The sequence below is a fragment of the Pelophylax lessonae genome (genome assembly GCF_965119305.1).
Source record: "Pelophylax lessonae genome assembly, chromosome: 4".
Taxonomy (NCBI): Eukaryota; Metazoa; Chordata; class Amphibia; order Anura; family Ranidae; genus Pelophylax; species Pelophylax lessonae.
The window spans coordinates 195672481-195696256 of NC_138771.1; the positions used below are offsets into that span (position 1 = coordinate 195672481).

The window sequence follows — 23776 nt, forward strand, 5'->3', positions numbered from 1 at the left end:
GCCTCATTTACATTCTCTTCTGGCTTATAGTTTGTACAGCAATGTCTTTTGCATGTGAGTTTGCGCACAAATGTGTTTAAATCTTTGAACAGAGCAAATTATTTGAGCTTTACTTTGGGGTTAAAATGTAGTCTTATGATGACTGAATGTTCCTGTGGACTAAGGATAATACTAGATAAATTATAAATGTTTAGTGTTGTTATGGGGGGGGAAGAGAGAATTTTTTATTTTCTTTCTTGTTTTTTTTTCCTTGAGTTTTGGCCCTCCTATTGTTCCTCCTCAATTTTTTTTCTTTTCCTTTCGTGGGTTTGTGAACATTACCTCTAAAAAAGGTACTGAACTGCAGTATGCATATGAGTAGGTATTACTTTCATTTGTGGCATCTTGTTTTATTATTGATGGAGCCATGTTTACTTCTCTACTGCAGTTTACTAGTGACCCACCCAGGACCTCTGGGTTCCAGGGACGTGCTCCTTTAATGTTATATATGTCAGAAATCTCTGTGGCAAAGCACAACAAATCTATTGGTAGTGGGAATATCTGTCATGTGCATATCCATAACCACCTCTTGTGATGTAACCTCATCCTCCAAAACAGGGATTAGATTATTATAAGGAGTGGTCAGTGGGTCTATGGTATCCTGGTGGCCTTCAGGAACATTAGAGTTAGGTTTTCTGGTCCAATTCTGAGCAATATTCTTGTTTATCCTAATGCCAGATGTGTTTGGAACCAAGTGAATGGGGCTAGCCCTTGAAGATTTTTTTTTTTCCAATTGAACACCTTTCCTGTCGCTTAGTCCCTTTTGTCCCTCCTAAACGCATCTATTTTCTTTATGACTAAGGTATCCTCTAATTTCTGAATATTATTTTTAAATGTGCTGCCATTTGTTAAACAGACAAGAAGATTGGTATTTCACCAACTATTTGCCTTTTCTCATTACATGATCACATGTATATTCGAATTTCCTTTCCCATTAATAACAAATCTAAAACACTCCAGGGTCGTAGAGCTTCTGCACTTGAAATGATTCCATCTAACATGCTGCATAATAAGAGGCTCTCTAGATTGTGCGTCAAGAAACTTATTGTATTCATAGGTTGCACTCAATGGCATCTAGAGGCTTGAATGAGGATCTGGATGTACATACTATGTTCTAGATTGCACTTCCTGCTCCCATACATCTGTTACATACCATTCGTTCCTGTAGTGCTTTTATGACCAATTTGATCAGGGTATTTTATCCTGACTAATTATTGACTATTTGCATATAACCAAAAATTCATGATTATTTAATGTAGATATGAGTATACATATAGTTTTTTTCTTATGTGTATGTATAAAAACATGGAATATATTTTAATACATTAAAGTTGTATACTTTTTAATACGTATTTTTGTACACATTTTTTATTATTGTAGAATATATATATTTATTATATCTATACACACACAAACTCACCGGCCCCTTTATTAGGTACACCTATTCAATTGCTTGGTAACACAACCAACACTGCGATACAGCTTTGCATTGTACTCCGTGCTCGGAGCCAGAGCCGGATTGAAAGAAAGATTTGTGCGTTACCCTAGTGTCAGGTTGACACTGTTCTACTATTTGAAGCATGATTTCTGGTTTTGACCAGCTTCCTATCTGGTGAGTCAGTTTGGGGGATATGATGAAAGGAGCACATTGGGTGTCTGACACAAGTTGACAATTGATTTTTGGCACTTTCTGCACTTTTGGGACTTGAATCACTTACATTTTTTCACAAGACTCATACACATATTTAATATATGTGAATTTATATGAGCCTATAATATATATAATTTTTTTATTGTATGTCACAAAAATGTTTTTTTCTAGAAAGAGTTATATGCATTATTTATGTGGTATTTAATTCGAACTTGCACTTTTTTTTTTTATTTTTGCACAGCAAATTTGGCACTTTTTTATGAATTTTATCATAACCTCATTATGATATTTATATGAACATGTATTGAGTAGGGATGCACCGAATGTTCGGCGGCCGAACATTATTCGGCCGAAAATAGAAAAAATAGCACTTTCGGTGTTCGGCCGAATAAGTCAAAAGGCCGAATAATTTTGTGCCGAATAATAGGGCTGAACGATAGTCGATATGATATCGACTATCGTTCTGTGGCCGTAGGCGATATTCATATCGCCGAGGTCACGATATTTACAGGGGGAAGGGACTCGGAGGAGGACAGGAGGACTCACAGACTTCCGTGAAGCCGGGACACTTCCGAAGTGAGCATACATTACATTACTCACTCGTGCACTGCAGCCCGCCCCAAACATTCAGTGAGTCTTACTCTCCTCCCTAGTTTTTTCAATGGCACATTCAGGAAGCCAATCACGCCGTGATTAGCTGCACAGCGAACCAATCACGCGTGCCTGCACACCTGATTGGTTCCGCTACTCACGCCGTGATTGGCTTCCTGAATGTGCCATTGAAAAAACTAGGGAGGAGAGTAAGACTCACTGAATGTGTGGGGCGGGCTGCAGTGCACGAGTGAGTAATGTATGTATGTGGCTGTGCTCCTTTCCAGGCTACTACTAGTCCACCTCCAGCCTCCTACTACCACCACTATGAGAGACTGTATAATCTGATCGAGTCCACACTGACACTGACTGACTGTCACTGAGTAATTGATGTTACCACATTAACCCTGACCTGCCCAGTGCCCTGTATCTGCAATTAAAATTTACAAGGCTGCCTGCATGCTTCCTGATTTCCATTCCCAGCATCCTTCCCAATCCCTACAGTGTCACTAACATTAACCCTATGGTACAAGGCTGCAGTGTGCACTGAATCCCATTCCCTACAGTAACATTTAGGGAGAGAGAGAGACATGAGAGGACAAGAGAGAGAGAGAGAGAGAGAGGACAAGAGAGAGAGAGAGACATGAGAGGACAAGAGAGAGAGAGTGAGAGGACAAGAGAGAGAGAGACACGAGAGGACAAGAGAGAGGACAAAAAATTGGCAAAATAAATGGAAAAAATGTGAAACACCGCGTTCGGTATTCGGCCTTCGGCCAAACATTTTATTATTATTCGGCTTCGGCCAAGAATTTCATTTCGGTGCATCCCTAGTATTGAGATTTCTCATTTTTATGATATATATATATATATATATATATGTACTAAACATACAGTCAGGTCCATAAATATTGGGACATCGACACAATTCTAATCTTTTTGGCTCTATACACCACCACAATGGATTTGAAATGAAACAAACAAGATGTGCTTTAACTGCAGACTTTCAGCTTTAATTTGAGGGTATTTACATCCAAATCAGGTGAACGGTGTAGGAATTACAACTGTTTGTATATGTGCCTCCCACTTTTTATGTGCCTCCCACTTTTTATGGGACAGAATAACAATCATAAATCAAACTTTCACTTTTTACTCTGTTGCAAATCCTTTGCAGTCAATTATAGCCTGAAATCTGGAACGCATCACCAGATGCTGGGTTTCTTCAGCAAGTGAAATGCATGCTCAATCGGATTCAGGGACTGTATGTTTTAGTCAACAGGAGAGGGATATAAACTTGCCCTGATTTAAGATTTTTCAACTTAATGTGGTACATCTGCAGTGAATTGGCAGCAGTTTGTTTTAATTACTCTATTCCTGTTTGGCGTTTTAACCATTGATTGTCTGGGCGCTTGATCATTATTTTTTTTTTTCATATCATGTCAATATGAATGGAAAAAATCTGAGGAATGTTTCCAACACCTTGTTGAATCTACGCCACTAAGAATTAAGGCTATTCTGTAAGCAAAATGGGATCCAACCTGGTACTAGCAAGGTGTACCTAATAAGTGGCCGGCAATTGTATATACACATAATATATCAAAATATAATAATTTCTGTACATGTTTATATACTGCACATGTTGAACTATATATTTTTTATCTACAGTGGGGAAAATAATTGTTTGATCCCCTGCAGATTTTGTACGTTTGCCAAATTACAAAAAAATGAAGGGTCAATTATTTTATCATTTTTATCATAGGTGTATTTTAAATGATAGCGATAGAATATCAACCAAAAATCCAAAAAAACAAAAAAAAAACAAATGATTTATGATGCAAATGTTATATGATGATTTATGATGCAAATGTTATAAATTGAGTTGCAATTCAGTGAGTAAAAAAAGTATTTGATCCCCGAGAAAAAATCGGATTTTTGTAAGATCTTACCGTAAAATCCTTTTCTCTTAGCTCATTGACAGACGTAGTCTTCTTGATTCACAAGAACTGAGAACTGGGTTATGTTGTCTCCGCAGGAGCAGGACTAGGCAGAAAGAAAACACGTTCTGGCTCCACCTTAGGGGCAGTCCCTGAGGGTATATCCTCCCTCTCTCTGCTACAAGGCATCAGTTCTGTCACAAAGCAGCAACAGAGAATTTAACCCAACCCAACTCAATGATAGAGGGGCGGGTACTACGTCTGTCAATGAGCTAAGAGAAAAGGATTTTACGGTAAGATCTTACAAAAATCCGATTTTCTCTGTCGCTCATTGACAGACGTAGTCTTCTTGATTCACAAGAACTGGGACATCCAGAAGCAGTGCCACAAATGAGGGGTGGGATTGACCGAAATCAAAATCCAATCTAGAAGGCCCAACCGGTGCCAAACTAGAAGTTTTAAAGGCTCATTATAAACAAAGAATGAGACTCAAATGAAAATTTCCAACGGAAAAAAACCCTCGAGGTAGACCACTGGTCTCCTCAAATGGCAAAACCTTGCGGCCAAACGAGGCATCAGACGATGCCATTACATCAACTTTATAATGTTTTGTAAAGGTATGCACCGACGACCAGGTAGCCGCCTTGCACACCTGGACCACTGACGCCTGATGGCGAAAGGCCCATGACGCACTAAGTGCCCGAGTGGAGTGCGCCTTAACAGGGAACGGGGGCTCCCGACCCTTAATAGAATAAGCCTGTACCACCATCTGTCTGATCCATTTGGAAATAGTCGCGGCAGATGCAGGCAACCCCTTTTTGGGTCCATCCGGGATCACAAAAAGTGAATCCGTCTTGCGAAACGAGTCTGTCGTTTTCAAGTATACCCTGATCGCCCGGACCACATCCAAGGAGTGTAAAGCAAACTCCCGAGGATGACTGGGCTTAGGACACAGGGAAGGTAATACAATTTCTTCATTCAGATGAAATTCTGAAACCACTTTTGGTAGGAAGGATGGATTCGGACGAAGAACCACCTTATCTCTATGAACCACCAGATATGGGGAACGACAAGATAAAGCGGCCAGTTCTGACACCCTGCGTGCAGAAGTGATAGCCACCAAGAAGGCCACCTTCTGGGACAACGTAGGTAGAGGAATCTCCCTAATATCTTCAAAGGGAGGTTTCTGAAGAACCGACAATACTAAATTAAGATCCCAGGGTGGTAACGGCGCGCGCACTGGCGGAGCCAGATGTCGCACCCCCTGGATGAAATTCCGCACCAAGGAATGAGTAGCCAAAGGCTTCTGAAAGAAAATAGCTAATGCTGAGACCTGACCCTTGATAGTGCTCAAGGCCAGTTTCTGCTCAACCCCTTGTTGCAGAAAAGCTAATATTCGACTAACCGAATAAGACCGTGGACGGAACCCCAGAGGTTCACACGATGCAATGTAGGACTTCCATGTACGATGATAAATCTTTCTGGAAGTCGCTTTCCTTGCTTTAACTAGAGTAGGAATAACTGAAGCTGACAATCCCTTGTCCTTCAGCACCTGGGTCTCAATAGCCAGGCCGTTAAAGCCAGCGATCGTAAAGCAGGATGGAAGATCGGTCCGTGAGACAGTAGGTCCTCCCTGAGAGGAAGTCTCCACGGGACGTCCGCCACCAGTCTGACCACGTCAGCGTACCAAGCTCGGCGAGGCCAGTCCGGAGATACCAGGATTACTGGAATTCCTTCCTCCTCTATCCTGCGAAGAAGTCTTGGCAGTAACCCGAGAGGAGGGAAGGCATACATTAGCTGGTATTGCCCCCACGGGGCGATCAGTGCGTCTGCGGTCTCTGCTAGAGGATCGCGGGAGCGAGCCACGAATCTCTGTACTTTCCTGTTGAATCGTGATGCCAACAGATCCACATCCGGGGTGCCCCACCGTAGGCACAACTGGTGGAAAACTTCTGGATGGAGGGACTATTCCCCCTGATCCAGAGTCTGACGGCTGAGATAATCTGCCTGCCAATTCTCCACCCCCGGAATGAACACCGCAGAGATAGCTGGAACAAATCGTTCCGCCCAGCGAAGAATGCAAGCCACTTCTTTGGCCGCTCGGACACTCTTGGTGCCCCCCTGGTGATTGACATAAGCCACGGCCGTGGCGTTGTCCGACTGGATCCGAACCGGGCTGCCCTGGAGCTGCTCGGTCCAGTGAATCAGACAAAGTTTGATCGCTCTCAGTTCCAATACATTTATCGGCAACCTGGATTCTTCCAGGGACCAAAGTCCCTGGACAGATAACTGACCGAGAATTCCTCCCCATCCGGATAGACTGGCATCCGTGGTCACTATCGTCCAATATATTGGCAGAAATGACTTTCCCTGGCTGAGCATCGGAGACTGAAGCCACCAGACCAGAGACTCTCTGGTCTGTTTGCTCAATCGGATCCGATTGTGCAGGGATTCCGGATTCCGATTCCATCTGAGAAGAATCTCTTGCTGAAGAATTCGGGTATGGGACTGGGCAAATGGGACTGCTTCGAAGGAAGCCACCATCAACCCCAGAACCCTCATGCAAGTTCGAAGAGAAGACCAGCTGTTGGATAGTAACAACTGGACTGCTGATTGAATCTTCCGGAGTTTCCCTACCGGAAGGAAAACTCTTGACCTGACTGTGTCTAGAATTAGACCCAGATATTCGAGCCTCTGGGTGGGAACCAGAAATGACTTTTGCTGGTTCACCAGCCACCCGAATTCCTGTAAAGAAATTATAGTAATTTCTATGTTTTGTAGCAGGGTCTGAGGAGACTCTGCATGAAGCAGGAGATCGTCTAGGTAACCTAGAATCGATATGCCTCTTTGGCGCAGTAGTGCCAACATTGGGGCCAACACCTTCGTGAAGACCCGAGGAGCCGTGGCGAGACCGAAAGGTAACGCCACAAACTGATAGTGGTTCTCTTCTACGGAAAAGCGTAGAAACCGCTGATGTCCTGCGAAAATGGGAATGTGAAGATAGGCGTCCTTGATGTCTATGGACGCTAGGACATCCCCTGGATGCAGGAAGGCTGCTACTGTGCGAATGGATTCCATCTTGAATTTCCTTATGTTGAGAAAGGAATTGAGTGCCCTTAAGTCCAGAATTGGACGCACTTTGCCCTCTTTCCTGGGTATTGTAAATAGGTTTGAATAAAACCCTTGAAAACGTTATGTCCAAGGAACGTGGACTACCACTCCTTGTTGTAGTAAATCCGTGACTGCTCTCCGCAGATCTTCTAAACGATCTGGGGATAGTCGGATATTGGAAGGGAAGAATCGCGCCGGTGGGAGAGATCGAAACTCGATCTTGTACCCTGACCTCGCAAACCCACTTGTCCGGGATTCTGGAAAGCCATGGATCCGGGAACCGGCGAAGACGTCCCTCCACCCCAATTATGGGTGGGGGCGCACCTTCAGGCTTTGGACGATTTATCTTCAGGTCTGGAGGGGGCGGGCTTTTGCTTGCCCGACCAACGTCCCCTGAAGCCTCCTGAAGGAGCTTTGGAGGACTTAATTTTTTCACCCGCGGGACGAAAAAACTTTTTGTGAGCAGAGAAAGAAGGCCCTCGTCTTTGACGAGTTCCTTTACCCTTAACATTTTGCGGTAAAAAGGTGCTCTTTCCACCCGTGAGATCCTTAATGATCTCATCTAAGTTGGCTCCAAATAGACGCTCTCCTAAAAAGGGGATATTAGCCAATGCTTTTTTGGAACCTTGGTCGGCTAACCAACCTTTTAGCCACAGTGTACGCCTGAGAACCACTGCTGAAACTGATGCTCGCGCCAATAATGGAGTGGCGTCTAACGCTGCATCACACACAAACTGTAACCCCTGTATCATTTGTTCCAACAAATCTGATACCGCCTGAGGGACCTCTTCTAAGTCCCGGCGTAACCACTTGGTCCATTCAGTTACAGTCTGCGAAACCAGACCAATAGCAATTATTGGTCTGAAAGCTGATCCAATCAAGGAAAACATGGTGCGAGACATAGCTTCTATCTTGCGATCCACTGGATCTTTAAAAGACGGAGCGTCTTCTAAAGGAATAACCGTGGCTTTATTCAATCTAGCAATTGGTGAATCCACCACAGGTGGTTCTGTCCATTTCTTAATGAGGGTTTCCTCAAACGGATAACGCCTGTTAATGCGTTTAGAAATAGCAGATGTGCGTTTTGGCAGACTCCATTCTTCTTTGATTGGATTGCCAAAACATTTGGGCAATGGAAAAACCTTCGCCACTTTGATGCGTTTTTTAGTCCCAAAAGGGATTTCAGTTTCAGCTATTTCCGACGGAATACCCTGTAATCTAAAGGTTTCTTGAACAGATACAATGAGTGCGTTTACCAATGCTTCCTCTCGGGCTATGGCTGATGCCGAAACATCCTCCTCACTGTCTGAAGAGACAGTACCCGAGACACCAATCCTAGATGAAGTACCTGCAACTGCAGAAATAGGCTCAGATTCTGAATCCGAAGTTTCAGATAATATGGGGTTAGGCGGGGGTCGCTTTCTTGTGCCCTGTCCCTGACAAGCCACTTCCACCCGGGACACAAAAGTTTCCATAATAGCTGACAATGATTCAACCGTCAGTGGGGTGCTGGAGGATCCTGCAGACACCTCGAGGGGATCCGGTGGAGATACATGAGTGGCAGGGTCCATGTTAATTCAGGACACCTCTGCCAGAAAAAACAAAAAAACTTTTTTTTTTTTTTTTTTTATGTGTCTCCCCCTAGCGCAATAGCGCCCCTCAGAGTACCTGCTTCTCGATCCCCACAGAGAGAGAGAGGGACCCTCAAGGCTCACCACCCGATGCAGAGAAGTTTCCTACCAACTGCAGTCAGCGTCTGTCTTTTACAGACTGGAAAGAGCTGTGTTAGTTTTCCCGGGTAGAAGGACGTGGCTCCGCCGCCTGTGTACGCCTTCCGGCGTTCCCAGCTCTCCACGAGGTAGCTGGGCTCATCAAACATGGCCGCCCCCATACGGGAGACAATAGACTCCAAAAACATGGCGGCCGGCGTGACCTGAGGACATTCATGCACCCGGTCTACGGCAAAATGGCGGCGGACTGCCGAAATCGTTTTTCCCAGCACATCCACCTGCATCTCTGCTGAATGGCGGTTTATCGATCTGCAGGAGGTACACTACGATTAAGGTAGGATTATACCTCCTATGTCTGCTGTAATACTACAGTCTGCTGGGTAGAGTGTTAGCTCTCAAACCAAGTCCACTTCCCACCAAACACATGCTGTATTTACAAGGGGGACTTTTAGTGTCAGACAGATACTGACCATGTATGGAGGGGCCCATAATTCATACTGCCTCATAACGAGGAAAAAAGGGAACGTTTACTCACCATACCGAACCGACAGGCACCCTCTCTTCATAATACCCTCTCCACCGGGGTGGGGGGTTGTGGACCACTCCGGACGCCTCGACTCTCTGGTTCCTGGCGTCCAAGCGAGACTTTTAACTCGCAAGGTCAGTCCCTCCAATGGGACTCCGTCGCGGCCGACCCAGCGCGGAGCTCTGGTCTGCACGCGCTCGTAGGCAGAAACCGGGGTGACCACTGGATCTCAACATCCAGCCCGTCGCCCGGCCCCGCATACTTACTTGAATGTGTCGCGGCCGACCAAGCGCAATGCAATGGTCTGCGCGCGCTCGTAGGCCGTCTGGGGTGACCACTAGTGTCGCCCAGTCCGGCGTATTTGCTTGAAGATCTCACAGGAAAAAAACACTGGAGAAAACTACCTAAAAAATATTTTTTTCTAAAGAAAAAATCTTGCCAGGACCAAAAAGATCCCAGCAAGGAACTTAGGTCCTTACTCCTGACTAGACAGAAAAAAACTGATGCCTTGTAGCAGAGAGAGGGAGGATATACCCTCAGGGACTGCCCCTAAGGTGGAGCCAGAACGTTTTTTCTTTTTGCCTAGTCCTGCTCCTGCGGAGACAACATAACCCAGTTCTCAGTTCTTGTGAATCAAGAAGACTACGTCTGTCAATGAGCGACAGAGAAACATGGCTTAGTACTGAGTGGATAATCCTTGGTTGGCAAGCACAGAGGTAAGACATTTCTTGTTGTTGGTTACCAGGTTTTGCACACATCTCAGGAGGGATTTTGGTCCACTCTTCTTTGCAGATCTTCTCTAAATCCTAAAGGTTTCTCGGCTGTCCCTTGACAACTCAAAGTTTCAGCTTCCTCCATAAATTTTCTATAGTATTAAGGTCTGGAGACAACTCCATGACTCAAAGTGCTTCTTGAGCCACTCCTTTGTTGCCTTGGCGGTATGTTTTGGGTCATTGTCATGCTGGAAGACCCATCCACAACCCATCTTCAGTGTTCTGGCTGAGAGAAGAAGGTTCTCAACCAAGATTTTACAGTACGTGGCCCCGTCTATTGGCCCCTCAATGCGGAAAAGTCGGTCTTATAGCTTTAGCAGAGAGCATAATGTTTCCACCTCTGTGCCTGACTGTAAAGATAGTGTGCTTAGGGTCATAGTCAGCATTTTCTTTCCTACAAACCGGGCAAGTCGAGTTAATGCCAAAGAGCTCAATTTTGGTCTCATCTGACCACAGCACTTTCTCCCAGTCCTTCTCTGAATCATTAAGATGTGCATTGGCAAAGTTCAGACAGGCCTGTACATGTTCCTTCTTGAGGAGGGGGACCTTGCGGGGGCTGCAGGATTTCAATCCATGGTGGCATATTGTGTTACCAATGGTTTGTTTAGTGACTGTGGCCCCAACTGCCTTAAGATCATTCACAAGCTCCTCCCGTGTAGTTCTAGGCTGATCCTTCACTTTTCTTATGATCATTCTTACCTAATGAGACAAAATCTTGCATGGAGCTCCAGATCAAGGGCAAATAATGATTACCTTGTATTTCTTCCATTTGCCAATAAACGCTCCAACAGTTGTCTCCTTCTCACCAAACTTCTTACCGATAGTCTTGTAGTCTATTCCAGCCTTTTGCAGGTCTACAATCGTGTCCTGGACATCCTTTGACAGCTCCTTGGTCTTGACCATGATGGTGAGGTTTGAATGGAAAAAAGATTCTGTGGACAGGTGTCGTTAGGAGCACCTTCTTAAATTGACAGGACTAATCTGTGTACCACATGAGCACATACAGGTCCTTCTCAAAAAATTAGCATATTGTGATAAAGTTCATTATTTTCTGTAATGTACTGATAAACATTAGACTTTCATATATTTTAGATTCATTACACACAACTGAAGTAGTGCAAGCCTTTTATTGTTTTAATATTGATGATTTTGGCATACAGCTCATGAAAAACCAAAATTCCTATCTCAAAAAATTAGCATATCATGAAAAGGTTCTCTAAACGAGCTATTAACCTAATCATCTGAATCAACTAATTAACTCTAAACACCTGCAAAAGATTCCTGAGGCTTTTAAAAACTCCCAGCCTGGTTCATTACTCAAAACCACAATCATGGGTAAGACTGCCGACCTGACTGCTGTCCAGAAGGCCATCATTGACACCCTCAAGCAAGAGGGTAAGACACAGAAAGAAATTTCTGAACGAATAGGCTGTTCCCAGAGTGCTGTATCAAGGCACCTCAGTGGGAAGTCTGTGGGAAGGAAAAAGTGTGGCAGAAAACGCTGCACAACGAGAAGAGGTGACCGGACCCTGAGGAAGATTGTGGAGAAGGACCGATTCCAGACCTTGGGGGACCTGCGGAAGCAGTGGACTGAGTCTGGAGTAGAAACATCTAGAGCCACCGTGTACAGGCGTGTGCAGGAAATGGGCTACAGGTGCCGCATTCCCCAGGTCAAGCCACTTTTGAACCAGAAACAGCGGCAGAAGCGCCTGACCTGGGCTACAGAGAAGCAGCACTGGACTGTTGCTCAGTGGTCCAAAGTACTTTTTTGGATGAAAGCAAATTTTGCATGTCATTCGGAAATCAAGGTGCCAGAGTCTGGAGGAAGACTGGGGAGAGGGAAATGCCAAAATGCCTGAAGTCCAGTGTCAAGTACCCACAGTCAGTGATGGTCTGGGGTGCCATGTCAGCTGCTGGTGTTGGTCCACTGTGTTTTATCAAGGGCAGGGTCAATGCAGCTAGCTATCAGGAGATTTTGGAGCACTTCATGCTTCCATCTGCTGAAAAGCTTTATGGAGATGAAGATTTAATTTTTCAGCACGACCTGGCACCTGCTCACAGTGCCAAAACCACTGGTAAATGGTTTACTGACCATGGTATTACTGTGCTCAATTGGCCTGCCAACTCTCCTGACCTGAACCCCATAGGGAATCTGTGGGATGTTGTGAAGAGAAAGTTGAGAGACGCAAGACCCAACACTCTGGATGAGCTCAAGGCCACTATCAAAGCATCCTGGGCCTCCATAACACCTCAGCAGTGCCACAGGCTGATTGCCTCCATGCCACGCCGCATTGAAGCATTTCTGCAAAAGGATTCCAGACCAAGTATTGAGTGCATAACTGAACATAATTATTTGAAGGTTGACTTTTTTTGTATTAAAAACACTTTTTTTTTATTGGTCGGATGAAATATGCTAATTTTCTGAGATAGGAATTTTGTTTTTTCATGAGCTGTATGCCAAAATCATCAATATTAACACAATAAAAGGCTTGCACTACTTCAGTTGTGTGTAATGAATCTAAAATATATGAAAGTCTAATGTTTATCAGTACATTACAGAAAATAATGAACTTTATCACAATAAATGGATTTTTGTAAAATCTTACCGTAAAATCCTTTTCTCTTAGCTCATCGACAGACGTAGTCCTCGGTGATACACCACCTTCGGGTTATGTTACCTCCGCAGGAGCAGGACTAGACAGGAAATTAAAAAGCTCTGGCCACACCCTAGGGGCAGTCCCAGAGGGTATATCCTCTCTCTCTGCCTCAGCAAATCAGTTATGTGAAAAAGCAGTGCTTAGAGAATTTAACCCAACCCAACTCCAAAACAGAGGGGCGGGGACTACGTCTGTCGATGAGCTAAGAGAAAAGGATTTTACGGTAAGATTTTACAAAAATCCATTTTTCTCTAGCGCTCATCGACAGACGTAGTCCTCGGTGATACACCACCTTCGGGACGTCCCAGAGCAGTATCACAACTGAGGGGTGGGAAAATGGAAATCAAATCCCAATCTAGAAGGCCCAACCGGTGCCAACTAGAAGTTTACAATGCTCATCCTTAATGATGAGACTCAACCAAAAAAAGAGAAAACAATTTTTTTTTTTTTTTTTTTTTTTCAAACAGAAAAAAAACCCTCGAGGTAGACCACCGGTCTCCTCAAATTGCGGCCTGCAAAACCTTGCGGCCAAATGAGGCATCCGCCGATGCCGTCACATCAATTTTATAGAATTTTGTAAAGGTATGTACCGACGACCAGGTGGCCGCCTTACATACCTGGACCACTGACGCCTGATGGCGAAAGGCCCAGGAAGTACTGAGCGCTCGAGTGGAGTGCGCCCTAACAGGGAACGGAGGACTCTGACCCTTAATAGAATAAGCCTGTACCACCGTTTGTCTAATCCATTTGGCAATGGTCGCGGCAGATGCAGGCAAACCCTTTCTGGGGCCATCCGTGATCACAAAAAGTGAATCCGTCTTACGGAATGATTCCGTAGCTTTCAGGTATACCCTGATTGCCCGAACCACATCTAAGGAATGCAACGCATGTTCCCGATGATGCTTGGGCTGAGGACACAAGGAAGGTAGTACAATATCTACATTCAGATGAAAATCTGAAACCACCTTAGGAAGAAAAGATGGCTTAGGATGAAGTACTACCTTATCCCTATGAATCACTAGGTATGGTGACTGGCATGATAATGCAGCCAGTTCTGACACCCTGCGAGCAGAAGTAATAGCCACCAAGAAGGCCACCTTCTGGGATAGAGTAAGCAAGGGAATCTCCCTGATGTTTTCAAAGGGAGGTTTCTGTAGAACCGACAAAACCAAATTAAGATCCCAGGGCGGTAAGGGCGCGCGGACTGGAGGAGCCAGGTGCCGCACCCCCTGGATGAAATTCCGCACCAAGGATTTGGTAGCTAAAGGCTTCTGAAAGAAGATTGCTAATGCTGAAACTTGACCCTTGATGGTGCTCAAGGCTAGCTTCTGCTCAACCCCTTGTTGCAAAAAGGCCAATATTCGAGTCACCGAATAGGTACGTGGAGGAAATCCTAAAGATTCGCACCACGCAATATAAGTCTTCCATGTGTGATAATAGACTTTGCTGGAAGTCGCTTTCCTTGCTTTAATAAGGGTAGGAATGACTGAAGTAGACAAACCTCTGTCCTTCAGTACTTGGGTCTCAATGGCCAGGCCATTAAAACCAGCGACTGTAAAGCACGAAGGTAAATTGGTCCTTGAGACCACAGACACTCCCTGAGACGAAGTTCCCACGGAACGTCTGCGACTAACATGTCCAAGTTGGCCAGGCCGGCTTGAGGAGGCCAGCCTAGAATTTCTAGGACCACTGGCGCTGATTGGATCTGAACCAGGCGTCCCTAGAGCTATCTGGCCCCGACCATCCGAGAAAGTCTGGTCGTTTTCTGTTCCCACACATTTATCAGATACCTGATCTTGGCCTATCTGGTCAACCAGATCCGATTCCTGTGAGGTATCGGGACTAATCTTAGGAAAAGGTAAAGGAAAAGATCTTTTCAGGGAACGGTAACTACCGCTTCCTGTGGTACTTGAATGTTGGAAGGGAAGAATCGCACCGGTAGTAGTGGTTGATGCTCGATCTAATGTCCTGAATACCGGTGAAAACGTCCCCCCACCCTGAAACCGGGTGGGGGCGCACCTTCAGGCTGTGTACTCCTTTGCTTCGGGTTTGGCTGGGTTGGTCCCCTTCTTGAACCCTCCTGGAGGAGTCTTGCCTTTCCCGCTAATACCAGCCGGGCGCCCTTTATGGGCGGTAAAGAAAGGTCCTCGCTTGTTGCGAGGTCCCTTAGCTTTTGCAGCCTGTGGCAAAAAAGTGCTCTTGCCCCCAGTGGCATCCTGAATGATTTCATCTAGGTTGGCTCCAAATAGACGATTCCCCTGAAAGGGGAGATTGGTCAAGGTCTTTTTGGAACCTAGGTCAGCTGACCAGCATTTTAACCACAGCACACGTCTGAGGATCACTGCTAACTTAGATGCATGCCCTAATAGGGGAGTAGTGTCCAAGGCTGCGTCACAGATAAACCGTAGCCCTTGTATGATCTGTTCCATCAAATCAGATGTCTCCTGGGGAATATCTTTTCCCCTAAGATCTTGGCGTACCATTTTCGCCCATTCCGTAAGTGTCTGGGAAACTAGACCAATAACGATTACTGGTCTAAATGCTGACTCTGCTTCTATCTTTCGATCCACCGGATCCTTAAAGGACGAAGTGTCCTCCACTGGAATAACCGTGGCTTTATTCAGCCTGGAAATAGGCGGATCCACAACTGGTGGTACCGTCCATTTCTTAATGATGGATTCCTCAAACGGATAGCGTCTAGCAATACGCTTGGAAATAGTAAAGGTACGTTTAGAATGCTCCCATTCTCCTTTAATCTGATTACCAAAACATTTAGGTACAGGAAAAGCCTTCGCCGTCTTGATGGGCTTATTAGTCCCAAAAGGCCTCTCTGTTTCAGTTGCCTCTGCCGGTAAAGCCTCAAGTTTTAAGGTTTCTTGCACTGCCACAACTAGTGCGTCCACCAATGCTTCTTCCTGAATTATAGCAAGAGAAGAAGCGTCCTCCTCACTGTCTGAGGGGGCTTTACCTGGGATAACAGCCCTTGCAGAGGAACCTGCAACTGCCGTGACCATCTCTGAATCTGAGTCAGAGGTGTCAGATGGTATAGGGGTAGGCGGGGGTCGCTTCCTTGACCCCCGTCCCTGACAGGCCGCCTCCACCCGAGCCACCATAGACTCCAAAATTGCTGTAAATGACTCTATACTCTGTGCACCGGCGGGTCCCGAGGCCCCCTCGAGGGAAACAGGTGGGGGAATATGTGTGGCAGGGTCCATAATAACTCCAGTTACTTCCTGGATATATAATTCAAAAGTAAAGAAAAAAACTTTTTTTTTTTTTCTGACCCCCAGCGCCACAAAAAAGCCCCTTAGTGTTACCTGCTTAGGGATCCCTATCGATCGAGAGAGAGAGAGATAGACCCCCAGGCTCACCACTTGATGCTCAGAGTTAAACTGCAACAGCTTACAGCGCTGTCTTGACAAACAGGAAGTCTTTTGGCTGGCTGCCCAGGAAGAAAGGAGGCGGCTCCGCCCTTCTGCACGCCTTCCGGCGCCTCCCCCAAGCTCCACGAGGTGTAGGATCACCTCAAACATGGCCGCCCCCATGCTGGAGACACGAGGCTACGCCAAAATGGCGGCTCGTGCGATCCAGCAAAAAAAATGGCGGCGGCCTAAACTGAATAGCGGTGTGCTGCAGGGCACACAACACTCTCTCTGCATGGGGATATGGCGTGGTTGGCGGTATCGGCCCTGGCGGACCGCGTGGCCGTTCGGGAGGCCTGCTAATAGCTGGAGATCTGATTTGGAAGGCAGTCTACATGTCCGTGGCTTCTGACTGGTAGGTAGCTTATACTTAACCCATAAGATTCCCAGAATGCCACAGATTACATCTTTAAAACATGTATACAATAGATTGTTAGCTCCCAAGCCAAGCCTCCTGGCTTTTGCACACATAAATCACACTCAAAGTAGGAGGATTTGTGACATGTTATAGGATAGAAAGGACTCTTTCTTACCATACAGAGAGGGGCCCGCGTTCACCACAAAACCCGTCAGGGAAAAAGGGGGAACATACTACTCACCATACCGGAACCAGGCGGGCACCAACTCCTGACAGTACCCCTCTCCACCGGGGCGGGAGGGCTGTCGACCGATACGGACGCCGTGACTCATGGTCTTTGGCGTTTCGGCGAGACGTTTAACTCGCGTGGACAGTCCTTTAATGGGACTTTGTCGCGGCCGACCCAGCGCGGAGCTATGGCCTGCACGCGCTCGTAGGCTGAACTGGGGTGACCACCGGATCTCAACATCCAGCCCGTCGCCCAGTTCAGCTTTCTTGCTTGAAGATCTCACAGGAACACTGGAGAAAAAAGCTGTCTAAAAAAAATCCTTTAAGAAAAAATTCTTGCCAGGACCTAAGATCCCAGCAAGGTGTCTAGGTCCTTACTCCTAACTAGACAGAAAATAACTGATTTGCTGAGGCAGAGAGAGAGGATATACCCTCTGGGACTGCCCCTAGGGTGTGGCCAGAGCTTTTTAATTTCCTGTCTAGTCCTGCTCCTGCGGAGGTAACATAACCCGAAGGTGGTGTATCACCGAGGACTACGTCTGTCGATGAGCGCTAGAGAAATGCTAATTTTTTGAGAAGGACCTGTACTATAGTCAGTACGTGGGAGCCAGAATTATTGTTGGTTGGTAGGGGATCAAATACTTATTTTATTTACTGAACTGCAACTCAATGTTTACCATTTTTATCATGTGTTTTTCTGGATTTCTGGTTGATATTCAGTCTCGATCATTTAAAATAAACCTATGATAACAATTTTTAATCCTTCATTCCTTTGTAAGTGGGCAAACTTATCTTCTGCACTGTATACATGTATAATTTTGTTTATATGGGTATTCTCAATTAATAATATTATTCCTAATTAGATTATACATATAGTGGTTAAACATACTCGTTTGCCTGATATTAAAGTCTATGCATAGGACTAGGTTGCTATTCCCTTACATTTTACAGGGAAAAACACTTTTAGGTTGCTATTATGCTCACATTTTCTCAATTATAGGGTTCAGTTTGACCAGGGAAGGGGATGGAGTGTTTTCTTCTCCTGCTCTGCTGACCTCGCTTCTGCCTCTTAAATAGCTTGATCCTTTTATTTAAGCACCTTATTCTCCTCTTCTGTAATGACTTGACAAAAGATGTGGAGGCCTTGAAACATTCCAAGCAACAGGAGGTGGTTTGCTCAACCCGGAAGAGCTGTGTACAGAAATTCTGGTTTCTGGCTCACCAAAGTCCTGAGTGTTCTCACACTGTTCTGGTCTGCCTGCTTGTGCCATTGAGTAAAGCACACATCATTGTGTTTACACTGGCTTCTCTAGATCCTCTCACTACACATCTCTACTGTTGGCTACAGGGGATGGGGATTGGGAGGCACTTCATAAGTTCTCAGAGATGTCCAGGGTGAACACCATTACAGTTATTTATGTGAGTGGGTATCATTTCCATTAATGTTATCTTGTTTTATTATTGATGGAGCCCGTGTTTACCTCTGTACCAGCTGCACAGACACTCTGTCTCTTTGGGACCTTCCTGTTTTTAGACCCCGTTCACACTGGGGTGATCCGACTTGCCGGGGCGACCTCGGAGCGGCCGACACGGACTTCATAACATTGAAGTCAATGCAGGTCGCTCCAGGTCGCCCCAAAGAAGCTCCGGACCCTTTTTCTAAGTCGAGGCGACTTGTGTCGCTCCTATTAGAACGGGTCCACAGCTTCTCTATGGCAGGCGACCTACGGCGACCTGTCAGGCGACCAGGTCGCCTGACAGGTCGCCCCAGTGTGAACGGGGTCTTAATCTTTTACATTCTGTATGCTTGATATTTTGTATTACAATCTTTTGCTATAAAAATATTTATAAACACTTTACATTTATATCTGATTTCAGGTAGCATGCGCTCCCCTGGATGGTAACTGAAGTTCTGGGGCCTTAAGGTTGGTGTTTTTTTATCTAAACTTTGCTGGTTGCCAGTGTCCAGTAACCAAAAACACTAAGAATGAATTGCCCGGAATCCTTTGGTGTACAATTAAGAAAAATTAGTTGCCACAGCCAACACCCCTTCGGAAAATACTGATGATCTAGCATTAATTCTGACCCACTGGCATTCAAATGCTCTGAGCATTTAGCTTAGGACAGAAATGCAGATGTGAAACCCAGAGAAGTGTCCTTGTCTGCTTATTTGCTCCAGGTCATTGACTCAAAATACCGAAGCAAGAGGACCAGCACAGAAGCAAATCAACTAGTATTTTCATAAGGTGAGAACAGAAGAGTGGCCACCATGTTTTTCTTGTGACAGGTTATTCACCTTTTATTCTCCACAAACATTCTGCATAGCTCCCAAAAATGTAGCTCTAATTAAAACAATATATACACTTGCCTTGCTTGTTTTCTATACTATAATCTATACTTTTTCCAATTCTATCATTCTAACTTTTTATACATCTCTTCGTCAGATACAAATTCAATACGGCTTTCTAACTAGCGTTAAAAAGCACAACTTTCAATAATCAATGCTTTCTAGCTACCTTCTTAGGATGCGATTTACAATAGCAACAAAAGCCAGTAAACAGTTTACTGGAAAGACCGAACAAAACAAATGTTCAGTTAATGGCACAGAATTACAACTATATCAAGCAATTTATATTGTGGACCCAAACTGCTAAAAGGATGTGAAAGATTTACACTATATGGCGTACTGTTTCATTTAATCCTCAGCAGTGAAGGGATAAGACTGAATCTGATTATATTTTGATCCTCATCCTCCTTGTTCACCAAGTATGAAGCTCATTAATGGTGAATGGATTAAAAGTTTTATTAATTGGTTGGTGTCTACTGGCAGACAGACAATCTGCCGGCCTGTCTTTTCAAGGGCATTTATATTATGCATAATAGACATAAAAATGCAATTTGATTTTGTGTACTACAATGTATGGTAATGGCAAACTTAAAGTGAACATGTACTTTGCCCTTGCTGGATTCATTTATATGTGCTTTTCAGCCACCGCGCCACCTTAAAGTTTCAGGAGTAATACCTGGTGCAAGCTAAAAAAAATTTCCGTTCAGAAAAAAAAAAATGGAGGTGGTATCTGTACTAACTATACAATGTTACTACAGCGGTCTACCCACTGTGCTACTGTGTTCTGACAGGGGGACCCCCCCCCTCCCTTGGTTTTTCCAGCATGCTCGTTCGACAGAGGCTGGTCGTGAGATCAGTTTCTGTCAGACAAGGAGCTGTACACTTGTGCCAAATGTCAAACGGTTTCTATTGTAGGCTGATTTTGGGCGATATTCAGCCCTTGTGTACAGGGCTACAAATTCAACTTGCTCATCAAGCCAAAGCTATGCACATTCCCCTCATCATCACAAGATATAACCTGGGCCTGGTGATTAGCCATTTTGGCACCAAGGGATGTACTGTATGGAAGTAGTGGAAGTGTCATGTGTTTTCCCATATGCAGAAGTAACAGGTATTTTCTTGGGTGACTTTAAAGCAAAGGGTAGGTATGTACGTGCTGCTTAAATCTTAAAGTGTAGACACTTTATATGAAAGCGTAATTGATAACCATCACTAAAATAAACATCTGAGTTTCCACAGTCACACAGAATTTGTTTGTTCACTTATCTTTACATTTAATTTGCAACATAGTCCAATGTCAAGCCTAATGTTACAGGCCAAAAAAGCTTAAACAAGACCGATGTTGATGAGCAAGATTACAAATGCTAGATATAAAGATTTGATTTTTTTAAACTAGACCTGTCTAGATGAATAAAAGCATAAATAGGGAATTCTAAGTTCTGGGACTTGACATTGCTCAAGTAATACTACAATAAGACCTAAGATAAGCAGATCCTCGGTCACATTAATAAAATATTAAACTAAATTATTACCACAAAGAAAAGCCCATACAGCTGATCTCAGGCTGCACATAGATTACAAATGTTGCAGATCTTTTGTTATTAATGTACAACTTACTGTCATTTTACTTGCAACTGATCATTAATGTTCAACTTGAAATGTTGATTGATTTGTCTGCCAAAATATATGTAATTTGGCCAGCTATTCTTGTGATATGCACACATCTACTAGTCATTAACACCAAACTTCTACTTCCTGGTTTATCAGTACAGCTTCCTGTGTCATTTTACTGATTCCTAGGTCAGCATTCTGCTCACTGAAAGACAACTGCCCAACTGCCATGTTTTCAAATCTTGCACATACTTGTCCTGAGTTAGTGATGTCGAATCAGGATCTGATTTCACTCTAACCTGATGTATATAAGCTCCTGATTGGTGACTTAAATTTCTAAAGGCAGATACAGCTAGGTAACTAGCATTTCAAGAAGGAGATCAGTAATGGTAGCTTACTCGTATCTCTCAGTACACATGTACTTAAAGTGACACTAAACAAAATCCTTATTCTCCAAATATGATTGGTACACGTTAACTATTTAATTCCCCTGAAAAAATTCACAACTGAACCCCCCCCTAGCTTTATCACCCAAAATCCCACCCAAATCATTCTTTTCATTCCTCCCAGGACATCCTGTTCTCTAGCACCCTTGTCACATCCTCCCATAGGCACCCTTCAGGACTTCTCCACAGCCTCTCCCATCCTCTGGAATTCCCTACCCAATTTGTCCAACTATCTCTTACTCTGACCACTTTTAGGCCACGTAGAAAACATCTCTCTTTAGAGAAGCCTATCTTGCCTCCACCTTTACATTTATTTTCTCCATCATAACCATATCATATAACAACTGTACATTTATTTTCTCCATCAGCTCATCCCCCACAGTTATTACCTTTTGTATCACTTTCAGATTGTAAGATTAAACTAGCAGGGCCCTCTAATTCCTCTTGTATTGTAACTTTACTATCTGCCTTTATGTTGCAAAGCTCTGCGCAAACTGATGGCGTATCTAAAAATCTTGTATAATAATATTTTTTTTCTGCCTTGTTGTAAAATCCTCTGTGAGCACCTAAACCTCTCACTTTTGTTTGGAACCAGCAGTGCACTTCTCAATGTGCACTACAAAGATCATAGTCCATAGTTCCTAGTCCACCTCGGTAATGAGCAGGAGAGGGTAGCTATGTTCCTACATAGAGTGCATCTGGAAAGTATTCACTGTGCTTCACTTTTTCCACATATTGTTATGTTACAGCCTTATTCCAAAATGGAATAAATTCATTATTTTCTTCAAAATTCTACACACAAGACCCCATAATGACAACATGAAAGAAGTTTGTTTAAAATCTTTTCAAATTTATTTTAAAAAAAAATCACATGTGCATAAGTATTCACGGCCTTTGCGCAATACTTTTTTGAAGCACCTTTGGCACCAATTACAGCCTCAAGTCTTTTTGAGTATGATGCTACAAGCTTGGCACACCTATTTTTGGGCTTCCATCTGGCCACTCTACCATACAGGCTTGATTGGTAGAGTGATGCAGAGATGGTTGCTCTTCTGAAAGGTTCTTCTCTCACCACAGAGAAACGCTGGACCTCGGTCAAAGTGACCATCGGGTTCTTGGTCACCTCCCTAAGGCCCTCTCCTCTAATCACTCAGTTTGGCCAAGCGGCCCACTATAGGAAGATTCCCGGTGGTTCCAAACTTCTTCCATTTACGGATGCGGCAGAAATGTTTCTGTGCCCTTTCCCAGATCTGTCCCTAGATACAATCTTGTCTTGTCTCGGAGGTCTACAGACAATTCCTTGGACTTCATGTCTTGGTTTATGTTCTAACATGTACTGTTGACTGTGGGGCCTTATATAGACAGGTGTATGCCTTTACAAATCATGTCCAATCGACTGAATTTACCACAGGTGGACTCCAATCAAATTGTAGAAACATCTCAAGGATGACCAGTGGAAACAGGATGCACCTTGATCCTAATTTTGAGTGTCGTGGCAAAGGCTGTGAATACTTACAGTATGTACATGAGGGCTTTTCATTTTTTATTTTTAATACATTTTCAAAGATTTCAAACAAACTTCTTTTACATTGTTGGGGTATTGTTTGTATAATTTTGAGGAAAATAATGAATTTAATCAATTTTGGAATAAGGCTATAACATATCAAAATGTGGAAAAAGTGAAGCACTGTGAAACTTCCCGGATGCACTGTATAGTGTGAACATGAAGAATGAATGTAGCTATCCAATAATAGAAAGTCGGACTACAGCAGCAAAAAAAAAAAAAAGAAGATTTGGAGAAGACAATGAACTTACTTTTTGATTAAATAATCTATATTTTTATAGTATTTAAAAAAAAAAAGTTTAGCGTCACTTTATGTTTAGAAAAAGGTTCAGATTTCCAGTGCATCTACTCAAACTTCCTATATTGAGACTAACTGATGTTTAAGACTGGATTCACACTGGTGCGAACTGGAATGCAGGTTTTCCCGCATCCAATTCGTATGTCAGGAGCTCCGGGATGCTCCTGACGTGAGCGCCGCTCTCCTCCTAGCTGACGTCAGCAGGGGATTCTCAGCCCCTCCAACTGTAGCTGTCAGATTGAGAGAGGTGGTTGGTCATGTGAGCGCAGAGTGGAGCTATAAAATAAGGTAAACAGTGGCTTATTTTTTACAAAACACATACACTGGAGCACATCATTTGATATAACAGACAAGATTGTAACAAGACGACACAGTGGCTTAAAAACCACTTTATGAATACTGGTATACTTACCTTTGCAATCTCATCAATAAAGCAGACATGGGACACAGGGTCTCTCTTCTTTGTCAAAACTTTCTGAAGATGTTGCACCTG

General features: G+C 44.1%; 1 protein-coding gene across 1 annotated transcript in view; it reads right to left on the bottom strand.

Annotated features, from left to right (window-relative positions):
* Positions 1 to 23776, bottom strand: part of COG5 (component of oligomeric golgi complex 5) — a 644155-nt gene that overhangs the window by 270236 nt on the left and 350143 nt on the right. Inside the window, exon 10 of the mRNA XM_082254383.1 lies at positions 23696 to 23773. Within this exon, the coding sequence (XP_082110509.1) occupies positions 23696 to 23773 (78 nt within the window). The remainder of the gene's footprint in view (positions 1 to 23695; positions 23774 to 23776) is intronic.